The sequence below is a fragment of the Chelonoidis abingdonii genome, chromosome 9, assembly GCF_003597395.2.
Source record: "Chelonoidis abingdonii isolate Lonesome George chromosome 9, CheloAbing_2.0, whole genome shotgun sequence".
Lineage (NCBI taxonomy): Eukaryota > Metazoa > Chordata > Testudines > Testudinidae > Chelonoidis > Chelonoidis abingdonii.
The window spans coordinates 44,306,483-44,322,439 of NC_133777.1; the positions used below are offsets into that span (position 1 = coordinate 44,306,483).

General features: G+C 48.7%; 1 protein-coding gene across 6 annotated transcripts in view; it reads right to left on the reverse strand.

Annotated features, from left to right (window-relative positions):
- Positions 1-15,957, reverse strand: part of CELF6 (CUGBP Elav-like family member 6) — a 213,277-nt gene that overhangs the window by 22,790 nt on the left and 174,530 nt on the right. For 5 of the 6 annotated variants that reach the window (XM_032769395.2, XM_032769316.2, XM_032769328.2 and 2 more), the window contains one exon: positions 589-744. The exons of the other annotated variant lie outside the window; for it this stretch is intronic. In XM_032769395.2, coding sequence (XP_032625286.2) covers positions 617-744 — 128 coding nt within the window. In that variant the 3' untranslated portion in view covers positions 589-616. The remainder of the gene's footprint in view (positions 1-588; positions 745-15,957) is intronic. 6 annotated transcript variants of the gene reach the window in all.

Sequence of the window (15,957 nt, forward strand, 5' to 3'; positions counted from 1 at the left end):
CAAATTCTGTGTTTTTCCATGGTAAATGGATTTCTAGGATCCCTGCTGATCAGGGACTTTGCAATGGTTTGTGGCTGCATATGATACACACAAGACACCAACTCGAAAGGAAGCAACAATAATAACAATATCTAGCACTAAGTGATCTCAAAGTACTTTAAAAAGATGGCAAACATCATTATCGCTATTTTTCAGATGGGGAAACTGAAGCCCAGAGAGGGACAGTGACTTGCCCCCAGGTCGCCCAGCCAGTCAGAAGCAGATCTGGGAGTGAGTCCTTATCTGGCGCTCTAGCCACTGGACCACACTGATTCAAACTCAGGGCTACCAGGTCCGAAAGAATAAGGCAGAGCTAAAGGAGCAGCTTTGATAGCTAAGTCAAAGGTCCAACACTCTCCAACAAATGGCAGCGGTGCACAGATCAACAGAAGTCAGCATCATTCTGTCATGAATGAAACAACAGGAGATGCCATACTGCCCCCTGGCTTCCTGGCAGCAAGCACAGATGATTTGGTGAAAACACCACCCTACTCCCACACTCTCCTGCTTGTACCACAGTTGGGGCAGTCTGGTCTGCCAATGCCTTACCTGTTTGCAGGGCCAGGGTGAGCAGGGGTCAGTAGGGTCTGTTGGCATCTTTTGGCCGCTTTAGTTGGACCTTTAGCCTCTTCATGCCGATCTGGAAGCCGTTCATGGCCTGAATGGCTGCCTGAGCACTAGTTGGATTGTCAAAACTGACGAAACCTGGGGGTGAGGGGAGGGGTGAGAGGGGGGACGGAGAAGGAAGGACACAATTCATCACCAAAAGCACCAGAGACCCTCTCCACTCATCACCACAAGTTCACTCCAAGCATCCAACTGTAACTGCTGGCCAAGTGCAATGGGATTACCTAGAAGGCTCTGGTGCAGGGGAGGGAGAGGTGATGCTGGGAATATTGTGACCACAGCCTCCGCATTCAATAACCAGATCCCCCCAAAATCATGAGATTTAAATTCATACTTTCTGACTCCTGATTTTGGAACTGTGTTAAGGGTGGAAGCCACCTTCCAATGGGAAGTGCCAGCCCATCTTTACTAGGGGCACACTCACTTCCACATGGAAAAGTTGTAAGGAAATGGCCTCTATTTTGACTGTAGGCCTCGTGTGGCTTCAGTCCATTTTAAAGTAATGGCAGACAGCAGCCATTTTGAACAAGGGCCAGTCTTGGTGACAGTTCTGCCAGAAATCAGGAGATTCTGAGAAGCTATGTCTGCCCCTTGCTCCCAGTGCAGCCCTCCACTCCTACAGTATCCTATATTCCGAGGCTAATTATGAAATAAGTCACTCCCCAAAGAGAACAGGCTTGTAGAAGGGATCAAAGGAAAGCCTTTTAAAGCAAAAGCCACATGCTTTCCCTTACCCTACTGCTGTTACAGAATGGAAAGATGTAGCCATTAAAGAGGAAAACAACTCACTTTTAAAGCCAAGAGGTTTATGCTTCTGTCACAAAGGATGCTTGGGCTGCTTTGGATATAATATAATAAACATGGCACCCTGCCAAACCTTTCCCCACACCTGCCATTGAATGGGAAACCTTGAACCTTGGTGGCATGAGAACTTTTTTCCCGCACCCAATTTGTGTGAGTGCTGCCTCTGTATCTCCAGCTTTGAGGCTAGAACCTAAAGAACCACCATTCTGCAGGAGATACGGCACAGGCTCTACTAATAGCAGAAAATACAGCACAGGAAAAGCACCTTCTCCCAAGACTATTAGCCCAAATTTACAACTTCTGCAGAGAGTTGAAAAGTTTAGTGATGATTCATCTGAACTTTTAAGGGCTTAGATGAACTGCCTGGTGCAACCCAGCAGTTGCCTGGGAGAACATCTGGCTGCAGTGGTGGCGCGCTGCCTCCCACCCAGGCTTGGCTTATGGGACAAAGACCAAGAGCAAGCTGGAGTACCCTCCCTGCCCAGCATGCTTGGAGTCAGCCCCTATCTCCCGAAGCCAGAGCGAGCCACTGCCACTCCTCCCTAGCGAGCCTCTCTCCCAGGTAGCTGCTGCTGCACATGGGGAAGGTGGGCTCCGGCTCACTCGGCCCCTGTCCCTGAAGACAAGCCAGCATGGGGGAGCAGCCTGCCACCGTTGCAGCCAGATGCTCTCTCAGGCAGCTGCTGTGCTGCATTGGGCCAGACCTAGCTGCCCAGGAGAGCAGCTGAACGTGCCAGGGGGAGGGGGAGCCAGTGCAGCGGGAGGATAGAGTCCCCTCTACCCCCACAGGTAACATGGGGTGGGGAGAGTGCAGGGGACCCGGGCTGGGGGCAGGGCAGGGAGGAGACACCTGGGGAGGTCACATGTCCTCCCGTTTAGCTGGTGCCCACCCAGTATGGGTAGGCACCAATCATCTAACCCCAAATTATGGGAGGATTTGGAATTCAAATCTGTGTATGAATTTTGTAAATGGCTTCTATTTTTATAGTGGTCTCAACAAAACTCAGGAGATTTAAATCTCTGAATTTTCAGAGAACTGGAGATCTGGGACCTGTTTCTCTGCCTTGCACCCTGCGTTGTCATTTACAGCTGAGCAAAGCGAGTGTACAGTGCTGCCACTTAGATTCTGCAGCATTTTGCAATCACTTTGCAAAGGAACAAATGACATCACAGGGTACAAAGCAGTGAAGAATCTGGCTCCTGGAAATTAATTTTGTCCTAATCTCTGCTCTGGACTCTGTTGAAGTTTGCCCTTTGCTAACACTGCCCTTCCTGCATGTTCACTTAACCAGTTCCAATCTTTGCTGGGCTTCGCCATGCTTGACATCAACCCAAGCATCCACATTAAAGACACCCAGGCTTTCACCAAGAGTACATTCTCCAAAACAACCACCAACTGCTCCAGCACTTAAAAGAGTCCCCCCAAAGCATCCCCCCAATTCTCTACTTGGCTGGCAGAAGACCTCAGCTAAATCCAGGAAATCTGAGATACAGCACATGGTGCCTACAACTGCCTGAAGTGTCAACCTTACTCACAAGAGGCTGATGTGGTGGTATTGTATATTTGAAAGGCTTCTCCTGTCACCTATTGTTGTATCTTCTTGCTAACATCTGCTGCAATAAAAAAGTAAAGTGCAATAATAACCTCAGAGTTCCAGTGTGCATGGCAGCTCCATTTGTACCTGCATCTCCTGGGAACTGGCAGCCAGTCCCAGCAGAAGGGCATTTTAATTGAACATACCATTTTCACATCCTGGAAAGGGAGCACATTGAGGGAATGGATACTTTCCTATCCACGGATGGCAGGTGGCAACTCTGCAATGCTTTCCTCCTTTCCTTTGAGCGTCAGGGAGAGGCACCACGGAGCACAGGAGCTGTTAATGGAGCAGGGCTGGGGGTAGGAGGAGGACAGAAGCAGCAGCAGCGGTGGTAACATTATGAGAATTGCAGCACAGCACAGCCTGTCTTATCGGTGTCAGTAATGATCTTCCCAGCACCTTCCAGCCTAGGATCTCAACACGCTCCACAACCACTAATGAATGAAGCCTCATCTTCATGCCAATGTGAGTTAGTGAGTATACGTGTCATTCGATGTGGATTGTGTGTGGAAAGAGGGACAGTATCTCAGCCAAGGTCATGCAGCAAATCACTGTCAAAGCTGGGAGTAGAACCCACATCTCCTTCCTACACTCCTTTGTTTTAACCACCAAACAGTGCTCCAGCCACAAGGTGGCATTTGTGCAGATCCCGTCAGAGCTAACTGAATACAGTTTGAAAGTGCAGCCTCAGAATAAGCTTGCTGAGTTGTGTGGGGCAGTAACAATTTTGATTGTAAGCTGGCAGGACATTACCAGTGTCCCACATTCACTTGGGGAAGATGCAATGTCATCACCCTACGATATTTGCCTGAAGACGGCTGATGTACGAAAGCAATGCTTGTGTTGTGACATGCCAACATTGGTATGGGGGGGCAGTTCTGTTTGACCATCTGAATGTGAGTCTTCAGCAAGAAAGAGTAGGTGTGGATAGTCAAAACAGAAAACAAACCAGGGCCATCAGGTGTACCTTCACATACACCACAACCACACCATACACTACAACAAAAGCAAGAGCAGCAGCAATCCCCTTTGGAGCATCAAGTGGGCACAAGAATGAGGCAAGGCTGCACACTATCATGCTGGTTAAGTCTAACATTGATGACCAACTTGTACCAAGAATTATTAAGTCCAAGATAGGTGCTAGAGGGATTAGGAGATAAGCTATTGGCTCAAATGCAGCCCAGGTCAACAGCAGCCGTAAGTTGTTCTCATCTGGTGTACCATCTCCCCAGTTTTCAGAGTAGCAGCCGTATTAGTCTGTATCCACAAAAAGAACAGGAGTACTTGTGGCACCTTAGAGACTAACAAATTTATTTGAGCATAAGCTTTCGTGGGCTACAGCCCACTTCTTCGGATGCATGGAATGGAACATATATTGAGGAGATATATATACACATACAGAGAGCATGAAAAGGTGGGAGTTGTCTAACCAACTCTGAGCGGCCAATTAAGTAAGGAAAAAAAACTTTTGAAGTGATAATCAAGATAGCCCAGTACAGACAGTTTGATAAGAAGTGTGAGAATACTTACAAAGGGAGATAGATTCAATCTCCCCAGTGAACATCACAAAAGGCATCAACCGGCACCTTTCATGGCAGGCTGAGCAGAGAACTGAATAGGCCAGCAGAGTGCCCCAGCTTCTTATGCTCTGGGATAGTTGTTGGAGAACAAGGTGAGTGTACCTTTTATAACAGTCACAGGTCAGACCTGAAGCACACTACCAAGGTGCAGGACGAAGGGAGCCGTGTGTGTGAACCTAAGCTTGCCCTGCTGCTGCCCACGTCCCCCCTCCCCCACTTCTGTGGATTCATGGCATATACCAGTGTCCAGGGCGGTTAGTCTGGTGCCTTTCACAAACAGGATAGCCATGGAAAAGAGAAACTGACAGGAGGGAGAAACTGATGTCCCTACCTGCAAGATAAAGGACTATATGAGCATAAAGAGCTCTGCACACTGACAACCACATGAGAATCCAGAGGAAAACAGACCATACTACTCACATAGAGCACTGAAAATCCAGTGCAGGAAAGACTAAAGGTAGCATGTACAAGAAGCAAGTGCCCCTCCAGGAATTTCACAGCTGTGAACCTCGCCTTTTGAGCTAAATCACGATAAGTAACAGAGAAAATTCCAGCATTGCAACAGTGTAGCATGGAAAGGGAAATGACTTACCTGAACTTGTGCATCTCACTGCAGGGTCTCATCACCTAGCACCAGAGTGCCACAACTCCCCAAGCTCTGAAAGGTTTTCTAATCCTTACGAGTGGTGGTAACAGGGCTCCTATTATCTGTCACATGCCCTCCTGCTGAGCTGAAATGCTGCCTTTGGAGGAAGTGGTCAGGGCTGATTGTGCAGGAGGTGAAGCTCCCAAAGGAACACGCTAACCAATCACACCTCACACGACAAAATAAAATAAAAGTGCAAAATCAACACCCCCTGCAAAGGGAGCCCCCCAGCTCTGAGGGAGGGGAGACTCCCCACCAGAAAAACCCTTAATATCCCTATTAAGGAACTATAATAAGAAAGAAAACAACACAAAGATAATACTTACATTCTTAATCCCTGGGGGTAACATTCAATGCCGGGCAAAGTACAAGCCCACTAGAATAGGCACAATTTAAGCACCGAACCTGAGGGGAACATTGCCCCAATAAACACTTGTCCCCATCTTTAGAGGCTCCATCTCCCTTTTGGACTCAATAGGTGTTTTAGAGCCAGAGGACAGAGCCACACCATGATGCACAGTAGGTCTGGACACCTCACGGGCAACTCCAGCTGCATCATACGTTAATTGCAGAGGGGGTCTGATCTCTCGCAGGGACATCCTTAAGGGCTGCATGAGCTCTTCTTCAGCAGGAGGAGTCAACAACACTTTATTAGGCTCTGCATTCTGCACAGGATTACTACTGGGAAGAGAGGAATTATCTGTAACAGGATCCCTGTCTACACCAAAAGAGCCAAGTAGGCTACTGAGAGGGTCTGAGCCTTCCCTGGAAACATCTCTTGGAGGTAAAAACAGGGAAACCTGGCGACTTAAAGGAGGTTTTTCAGCTAAACCTTCAGGTTGGTGTGGTTCAAGTAACAATACAACAGACTCAGGAGGAACATCTGCGGTCCAGGATACATAGATATATAGTCAGTGTAAACCTCCTTAGAATCAGTCACCAATGGGGAACCAAACATAGCCACTAGGGTAACCGTGTCAGGGTCTCCTCTGGCACGATGCTTAGGGTACAGGGGTTGGCTCAGTAATCAGTGGAGTATCCATTCTCACATTGCTCCAGAGGAAGTAAATGGTTTTGATCCAAGATCTTTAATGGGCTGCCATTCTTTTCAAGCTTTAGTTGGGAGAAAGATAGCGCAGATATTTGACTTTCCAAAATGGAGCGCTGCGAACCCCAACAGTATGCAAGGTTATGTTTTCCTGGGAGCCCAAGATTCCTGATAAGAACTTGATCACCCACTTGCAGATCATAGTATTGCACCTTCTTATCATAATGGTCTTTATTACCTTGGTTCATCTTATCGTCTATGGCCTGAGCAAGCGAATAAACAGCATGCAAGTCTCTTTTTAATGTAGCCATGTACTGAAGATAAGATGGGTGGGAGGACCCAGCTGCTGAGACCCCCCCCCAAAAAAAGAAGTTCATCGGTAATCAAGCTTCTCGTCTTAACATTACAAAATATGGAGAATACCCTGTGACCTCATTTTGCATACAGCTTTAAGCATGCACAATATGGCTAACGTGCAAGCTCCATCTAGATTTCTGTTAGGGATTTAAAGTTCCCGACATATTAAGCAGGATCAGATTAAAGCATGAAATTTGCATTCCTCCATCATCTGGGTAGCTTGGCCCATTTAGGATTCAAAGTAATCCTCTCCAGCAGGAGTAGCTTTTAACCGGAGAGGAAACTCATCTTACAGTACCCAACTCCCTCACAGGGTGACTGAGTACAGCCTTCCACCAATTATCCTAGTGCAGTTATCAGATACACATTCATAACAGATGCTGGTTTAACGATGGCCATCACATCTTCCAGCAAAGCCTTCACTTTAGCTGCAAAATCAGCAGTCCTAGTTGGTATAGTCTCCTCTTTTGGGCACTCCCAGACAGAAACACAGGCCAGGGGTCAATTTCACTCACAATCCCAACTTCCTAGAGTACATACAGTGGGTCCAAGTCAGCAGCCGCTCTCACCAATACAGCCACAGTCTAGGTGTTAGAGTCACCTCAGCAACCGTAAAAATCATGGTCTTCCCAAAGATTTTCACAGTTCCCAACACCTAACAGACAGTGTGACCTTACCCAGGATAAGGGCTTGACTGGGTGGCATGCTAATCTCTACACCAGGACATTAGCTTACTGTGATGGAGGAGATTATAAAGTTCATTGAAGAAATAAAGTTCTTTAAAGTCCAGTAGGGTTCAGGAAAATAATCAGAAGTATAATAGCATAAAATAGATATAAAAGGTTTCTTGCTGCAGAATTTCAGGGTGGCAGAAGGATCCCAATGGTGCCTCCAAAATGTAACCCCTCCTTTTCTCCCTAGGTTATCAGGAGCAAGCAACACCCCCCTGTGTGCCTGATGCTGTCAACAGTGATGGAGATCCTGAGCATCTCAGTGATGATGGTGGAGAGGTAGGAATCCTCGATCCACTCCTCTACTGCAGTCCTTTTACTTGTAACAAAATTAATCCTGGCTGGGCCCTGCACACACCCACTGGGGTGCCTAGGAAGCCTCCAGGAATAAACCTGAGCTAATGTAGACAATGGGGCTAACCCAAAAGTATTAGTTATACCCTCTCTGCAAATAATACCCGCTTGGACTGGACTTAGCACCCCTTCACTGCACAATTTAGAAAAACACGCTGTAACAGATTGAGAATAATTAAAATGTCACAATCACTTTAAGTCAGTACACTGCCACCAGTTACCCCATCCCAGAGTGGGGCACTCCTCTTAATTTCAGAGTTCCAGACCCTTGCGTGGGCGCATTTAAAGATCTTGAAGCCGGGGCCTGGAAAGCTCTGTGGATCCAGTAAGGCAGTCCAGCCAAGGCAACATGGGGCGAAGTGAATTTACCTGGGGTCATTCCAAGCAGCACAGCCCCTGAGGATGGGCGCTGTTAGAACCAGAGATAAGTAACCTGGATTCTGTTCAGCCAATAAGATTATTTAGTCTCTTCTCACACTGAAGTCTCTTTGCTGTCCCCCTTCCCCTTCAGGCACTGCCCCAACAAACAAGGCTATGGTTCCTCCCACTGCTGTCACTGCAAGCCAGCCTCAGGCAGCTCTGGGCACCACAGCAGTCTCTACCCTGGCTCCACTGATGCCCAGCGATCATAGGTGCTGGAACTAGGGGTGAGGGTGGTGCTGCAGCACCCCCTAACTTAAAGTGGTTTCCATTATATACAGGGTTTACAGTTTGGTTCAATGGCTCATAGCACCTCCACTGTACAAATTGTTCCAACACCCCTGCCAGCAATAGCCTGCCTGGCTCCTTGTTTGGTCCAAGCCCCGGAAGTTTCTCAGCAGCAGCTCCCAGCTGGGCTAGAGCTCCATAAAGCAATCTGCCATTCCTGGCCAGGTGTCCAGTAACACAGCCTCAGCTCCCCACAAAACGCATGTGCCTCTGCATCCAAAACCGAGGCTTCAAGGCCTCACCCTTGGAAGTGGAAGTCTGTCTCTTCCTCTAACATTTTGGGAGTCGTAGTCTCCAAGGCTGGATTGCAGCCCTCAGGATCGTCCTGACCAGGACACCCACAATTAAGTTCAGAGGCCCATGGAACAAAGGGTGCCTATGTTTTCAAAAGGGGGGTCAGGTGGATCAGTCAGTAGTGCCTGAAGCACACCCATGAGGGGCGCTGAAGCCCCTGTTACCAGTGATACCACATGACTTTCCATGTGAAGCACAGAACTTCACAGGAACTTGGGACAGCTCTGCTGAGATCACATTAATATCTGGTGTCTCACAAGACTATTTAATTGTGGGAGAGGGGGAACTCAAAAGTGTCAAGCCCTGCATGAACCTGACACCAGGGGCTGCAGAGACCCTGGCCAACCTTCCACTAATGAGCGAGCAAGTGAGATAGCTGCCAGAGGCACCTGGATGGGCTCCAGCTTTCAGTCAGATACCCAGGGGAGGGAGGAAGTGAGACAGGGCAAGTAAAGGGGCTGCTGGGCCTAACTGCAACACTTCACAGTTTCTTCCCACCCTTTCCTGCTGCCAGAGGGTATCCCAGCAGCCAGGAAGCCTTAGGCTACATTCTAAGAGATCTCCTGGAGGGGCCCAGTGGCTGGCGCAGTGCCCTGCTAATGCACTCTTTGATTGGTGCCAGGAGCAACAGCTCAGGTGCTGTTTTGTTTTTTCAGGTGAGTGGCAAAGAGCCCCGTTTCCAGGGCCCCAAAGGGAAATCCTGCAGGAAGGGGTCAGAGTGCTGAGGAGAATGGTGAGGCCCTGACGTGATATTACCTGAGACACCAATGTGGCTGCTAAGGTGGGTCAAGGGAACCACCGAGATGGGCTCCGAAGACTAGATGTATCTGGTGCCCGGGCAGGAACCACCTACCATAACACATGCAGTGAAACACCAAGCCAGGCGCTGGGTCATTAACAAAGCCCAGGTGCCAGGGCACTAGGTGCCAGTAGTGAGGTGCTGAGGCACCAAACCCTAGAGGTGCTTTGGAGCATGAGGTGGGGTTCCTCAAAGCACTAGACAAACATGAGCCCAAATGATGACCTGAGGTTCTGATGGAGCAAGAACCCCAGAGGATGGTATCTGGAGAAAATACCTGTTTCTTTAAGAGCAGCTGTTTAAAATGTGAGACAGAGAGGTAGTGCACAGGCGCCTCAGGTGTAGACCAGAAGCTATGGAAACACTGAACATAACTACGGTCTCTGCCCCAAAGAGCTGACACCATTTTCAGTTATCGCAATGCAATTTCCTGCTGGGGCCCTGGCTGGGAAAGAACTGTAAGGAGTGGGGTATGTGAACCAGCATGATGCTAAAAGCTCTAGTCACAAAGAGAACAAGTGAATTCTGCACTGGCAAGGAAGTGTGAGACTTAACCCATTGCGACATGGCTGCAATTTGGGAGCCCAACACACCACGCTCCATAATGACTTTTCTTACCTTCTCCAGCGTGTAACTATTCCAAGCTGTTATAGTGAGTTCTTCTGGGAAGCCTTACATTGAAATGAATGCAGTGCTACATCTTAAAAGACATGCTTTGCACATTTTAACCCAACAATAAAAGGGTTCATTATCACTGAATCAGTTGCACAGTTCCAGATACCTGATGTGCTAGAAATGCCAGGGAAAGACAAAAAGACATTGTTGCTACTAGTGTTCTCGCCAGAAACTGTGTGTAATTAATATATCTGGACAAGCTTTGTAGATGAGCTATGGTGAGAAATGTGCTGGGACTCTAAACTGGAAACCCTCTGGAGGAACAGTGGAATTGGAAGACTCCCAGACTATATATTATGTATATTATATATTATCACCTTCCTTCCCCTCCAGTTTCCTGTTCAACTTTAGCCAACACAGCTGAGGCATTTATAAGTTTTACTGACAGTATGTGGGCAAGGGTGAGTGTGTGGATCTGTGTATGGAGCATGACTGTGAATATGATGCATGAATGTGCAGGAGCGTAAGAGACTGTGGGTGCAGAGAGTAGTGTGACAGCTTCCAAACACAAGCATGTGTTTGCCTGTGTATGAGTTTGCAGGCATGTGCGTGAGTGCAGAGGCGTGAGTGGGGAAGGGGTGGCAGAAAGGAGAGGAGAAAAGGGAGGTAGCAATGATGATAATATTTCCACTTTCTTCTTAGCATGCATGGAGGATTAATACACGTTTGCACAATGCTTCCCAACTACGACTATTACATTGCTTGATACCTACCAGCCTCCCGCACCCAAAGCAGCAGGAGCCAAGTGTCCAGCATGACTCCTTGTACTAGGAAACCAACTTGGGACAGGTGACTTTTACCCCCAGATTAACCACTAGGAGCCGTCCTGCCTCTCCAATACCCTCTTCCAATGCACTGTTGATCACACTGCCCTAGAGGGATGGTGAAGGTTACACTGCATGGCACTAATGCCTCCCAACATTGTCTGTTACCTGTGCATCACGCTCATGATTGTATGCAGTGTAGTTGCAGCCATGCTGGTCCCAGGATATTACAGAGACAAGGTCGGGTGAGGTAATATCTTTTATTGGACCAACATCTGCTAGAGAGAGAGAATGTCTACACTGGCAGAGTTACAGCATCGGGAGCTACAGCACCACTCAGAGAGCATTGAAGGGAAACCGCTGTTGTGTGTTCATACTGTCAGCTGCCTGCGCACTAGCGTGTTCACATTTGTGGCACCTGCAGTGGTATTCAGAGCGGTGCACTCTGGGTAGCTATCCCACAGAACACCTCTTTCTCTTCTGCTGCTAAGAGTTGTAGGAAGGTGGAGGGGGTCACGAGGCATGCTGGATCCTGTCCCAATGCCCCGTGATGCATTGCTTTGCATCCCAGCAATCCCTGTGCTTCCGTCTGCATTTGGCGTCATCTTTCAATGGTTTGTGTACTGTGTGCCCTGCCTCTTCTGTCTGCAGGAATGGATCCCGAACTGTTGATCAGTATGCTGCTTGCTCTGACCAACACATCACGAAGGCAAGAGGAGTGCGATATTGATCTCACCACGCGTAGTAGCTACAACATGAGATTGCTTGTGGCATTCACGGAGGTGCTGACGACCCTTTTTGGCTCGGGACACAACCACCGAGTGGTGGGATCACATCGTGATGCATGTCTGGGATGACGAGCAATGGCTGCAGAACTTTTGGATGAGGAAAGTCACATTCATGGGACTGTGTGATGAGCTCGCCCCAGCCCTGCAGCACAAGGACATGAGTGGGGACCGGATAATCATCCCTGTTCCCACACTTTCCACAGGATGTGATCATTATGGAAGATATCTCGCTGCTGAGGGTGAGGAGGGAATCAAGGGAGGGTCTTCTCCAAGACTGGAGCTTCCACCCTGGCTCATATGCAGCTCGCCTGTGTGCAGCAATGATCTCTTTCCCCCCTGCCTCGTGATGGCATAGTGGCATGGCAAAATTACTCTTAATGGGGCAAGAAACAAAGCAGCTGTGCTGAAGAACCTGTGGCTGCAGATTACCCAGTATCTCCACAAGAGTTTCCTGGAGATCTCTGAGGGAGTTTCCCATGAAGTGAGGGAGTCAATCAAAAGCCTGTTCCGACACTCAGACTAGGCATGCGGTGGGAGACAAGCCTGCTTTCTACAACCCTCCTGCCCCCAACAACTCATTTCAGCAATTCCCCAAATCAGATCCACTTACCAGGGGCCTACTCTCCTGTTTGCACTTCGCCAAGATCTGACAGCTGTGACTGGCTAGCTTCCTCCTGGGTAGAAAAGAGCTCCTGGCTCCATGCATCTCTGATATCTGAGTCATCCTCTGCCTCTTGGTCCCCCTTCCTCTCCACATCTTCATCCAAGATTTCCTCCTTCTGGTTCGGTCCATTCTTGACTGGCACGCAAGCCACCAAAGTATCCACAGTGATCTTTGCAGTGGAGGTGAGGTCACCACTGAGTACTGCGTTGAGCTCTTTGTAGAACTGGCAGCTCATGGGTGCACCTCCAGAGCAGTGGTTTGCCTCCTGTGCCTTATGGTAGGTGTTCCACAACTACTTCATGTTTACCCTACATTGCAATGTGTCCCAGTCATGGCCCCTTTCTGTCATGCATTGTGAAACCTGCCCATAGATATCATAATTCCTACTGCTGGAGTGCAGCTGGGACTGGACAGCCTCCTCTCCCCAAATGCTGATGAGGTCCAGCAGCTCAGCATTGCTCCAAGTGGGGGATCGCCTGGTGCGTGAAGCAGGCATGGCCACCTGGAAAGATGTGCTGAGACCACTGTACGCATCACCAAGCAAGCAGGAAGGGGACTTTCAAATTTGCAAAGGAATGTATGGGGTGGGGATGATGGTTGGTCACCTGAGGGCAGGGCAGGGGAGTTCAATCCTATGACCGGAGAGGTGAGAACAGGCACTGCGGGACACCTCCCGGAGGCCAATCGCAGCGCTGTAATCGCCACGGTGTCTACACTAGCACCGCAGTGCCGTAGCCCCGGCGCAGAAAGCTGTATGCTTCTTGTTGGGGTGGTTTTTTTACAGCGCCGCAACGCCGCAGTTCCTGTGCACTAATTGGCTTGGCAGTGTGTACACCTTGGGAGTTATAGTGCAGAAAGCTGCTTTACTGCACAGAAACTTGCTAGTGTAGACAAGGCCTGAGACAAGCTTTCAAGCACACAGAGCTCTTCTTCAGGTCTACGGAATGTACTCAGAGTCACAGCAAAACACAAGGAACGGATTGTTTAGAATAAGTCATTAACCCATATTTCAAGGGACCATTCAAGATGAAGGAGTCTGTTAACACCCCTGCAGTCATAGCAAGTTTCTGTGCAGTAATAGTAGGGTAGAAGGGAGGGAGAAAAAGTCAGTTTGTGGGGGTTGTTAGTGGATTTTGTTGTAATAATCCATGGTTCCAGTGTCTCTGTACAGTCCATGATCTTTAGTGTCTAGCAGTGTTATGAATTTAAGCTCCCAGGCTGGTCTTTTGAAGGTGTTGTGCAGGTTTCCTTTGAAAATGATGACCGAGAGGTCAGATATAGAGCGATCATATATACCTTAGGCCAGCTGTTCAGCTGGCCTGCAGAAGTGTGGTTTCATTGAGGTCCATGGAGCTAGAACAATTTACACTAGCTGAAGCTCAAGCCCAGTTATTTTATGGCTATTGAAGGCAGCCATAAATCAAAAGGCCTGTATTCATGTGAGCAAACTCGGCACACGGGACTGGGCCAGCCAGAGAGACAGGTTAGTCCAGTGGCTAGGGTACTAGCACAGTACTCAAATGACAGGGACTCTGCCACAGACTCTGTTTGTGACCTTGGGCATGTCACTTAGTCTGTGACTCAGTGCGCCCTCTGTGAAATGGAAATGATAGCTCTTATCTATCTTGCAAGATGTTGTAAGGCTAAGTAGATGAAAAAATTCAAGGCACCCCTAGGGTCATGGGGGCCACATAGGTTTAATCAAAGTACGGATGAGTGACATCAAATGAACTTAGGGTAGGTGTTTGTCATACCAGCTTGCACTAGGAAGCCCCAGTGAAAAGGGAAGAGGTCGTGGAAATGGAGTAAGTAGCGAGAGGCTGGGAATCTTCTAGCTGCCCAGGCATCTCAGCACTTCACTCTGCAGCTCTCCTGGAGGTTTGTTCACGTGTGGCCATCCCATTCCCCCACCCACTCCTGCTCAGCACTCAGCTCACAGACAAAAGAAGGTGGCAGGAGTCATGGCTTGTTTTGAAATCTTGTACTCCTGGTAGTAATAACAAAATCCCTGCCTGGCACATGTTGTTTTCTTGGAAACTGGAGCGCGTGAGGGGGAGGGAAGAGGCGGAAAGCCGACAGGTACGCAGGAGCATATGATTCGGACAGAGACATCCTTTAAGGGAAGATCTATTAATGGAGATTCACTATGTCCTAGTTAGGAGGAGAGGATGGAAGATGATAAAATACAGGTAGGATCTGATGAGAAACAATCAAATGAAAAAGAGTCCCATTCAATTACAAATGCTAGAAGTCTAAATAATAAGATGGATGAACTAGAGTGCCTCATATTAAATGAGGATATTGATATAATAGGCATCCCAGAAACTTGGTGGAATGAGGATAATCAATGGGTCACAGTAATACCAGGATACAAAATATATCGGAAAGACAGAACAGGCTATGCTGCGGAGCTGGGGGGAGTGGCACTATATGTGAAAGAAAGCACAGAGTCAAATGAAGTAAAAATCTTACATGAATCAAACTGTACCATTGAATCTCTATGGATAAATTCCATGCTCTAAAATTAAGACTATAGCAGTAGGGATATATTACCAACCACCTGACCAGGATGGTGATAGTGACTGTGAAATGCTCAGGGAGATTAGAGAGGCTATAAAAACAAAAAACTCAATTATAATGAAGGATTTCAACTATCCTCATATTGACTGGGTACATGTCAAGTCAGGATGTGACTGACACCTTAAATGACATTCTTGCAGCAACTAGGCCTGGAACCGACAAGAGAAGAGGCAATTCTTCATTTAGTCCGAAGTGGAGCACAGGATCTGGTGAATGTAGCTGGAACACTTGGTAATCATGACCATAAGTAAGGACATGTTTTAGTCATGGGTATTTTTAGTAAAAGTCAAGGACAGGTCACGGGCAATAAACACAAATTCACAGTCCGTGACCTGTCCATGACTTTTACTATATACCTGACTAAAACTTGGGGGGAAGAGGGGTAAGCAGCTCCGGAGGCACCACAGGTGCTTGGGTGTGTCCCAGGGAATCCTGGGGGGGCCAGCCCCAGGGGTGCCATGGGTGTTCATGGGGAGGTTGTGGCCCGGGTAGGGGGTGTCACAGCTGCTGGGTGGGGAGGAGGGTTGGTGGGCCTGGGGCAGGTTCCCTACCCGGCTCCTGGGAAGTGGCGACCTCCAGCTCCTAGCTTCACGTGCTGCCTCTGCTCTGTCCCAAGCGCCCCCTCCCCTGAGTACCCACGGTGCTCCTGGGGCCGCTCCCCCAGCACTCAGGGCACCCTCCCATTGGTTGGGAACTGTGGCCAATGGGAGCTGCAGGGGAGGTATCTGTGGGCCGGGGAGTTGTTGTCACCCTTCCAGGGAGCTCCACCCCAATAAGCACTGCCCCGCACCCTAATCCTCAGCCTTGAGTGCCCCACCACCCAAACTCCTGCTGCTGGGGGGCGGTGGGGCCCAAGACTGCCCCAGCAGCAGCCGGTGTGACTGGCCCAGGGGCTGCCTGA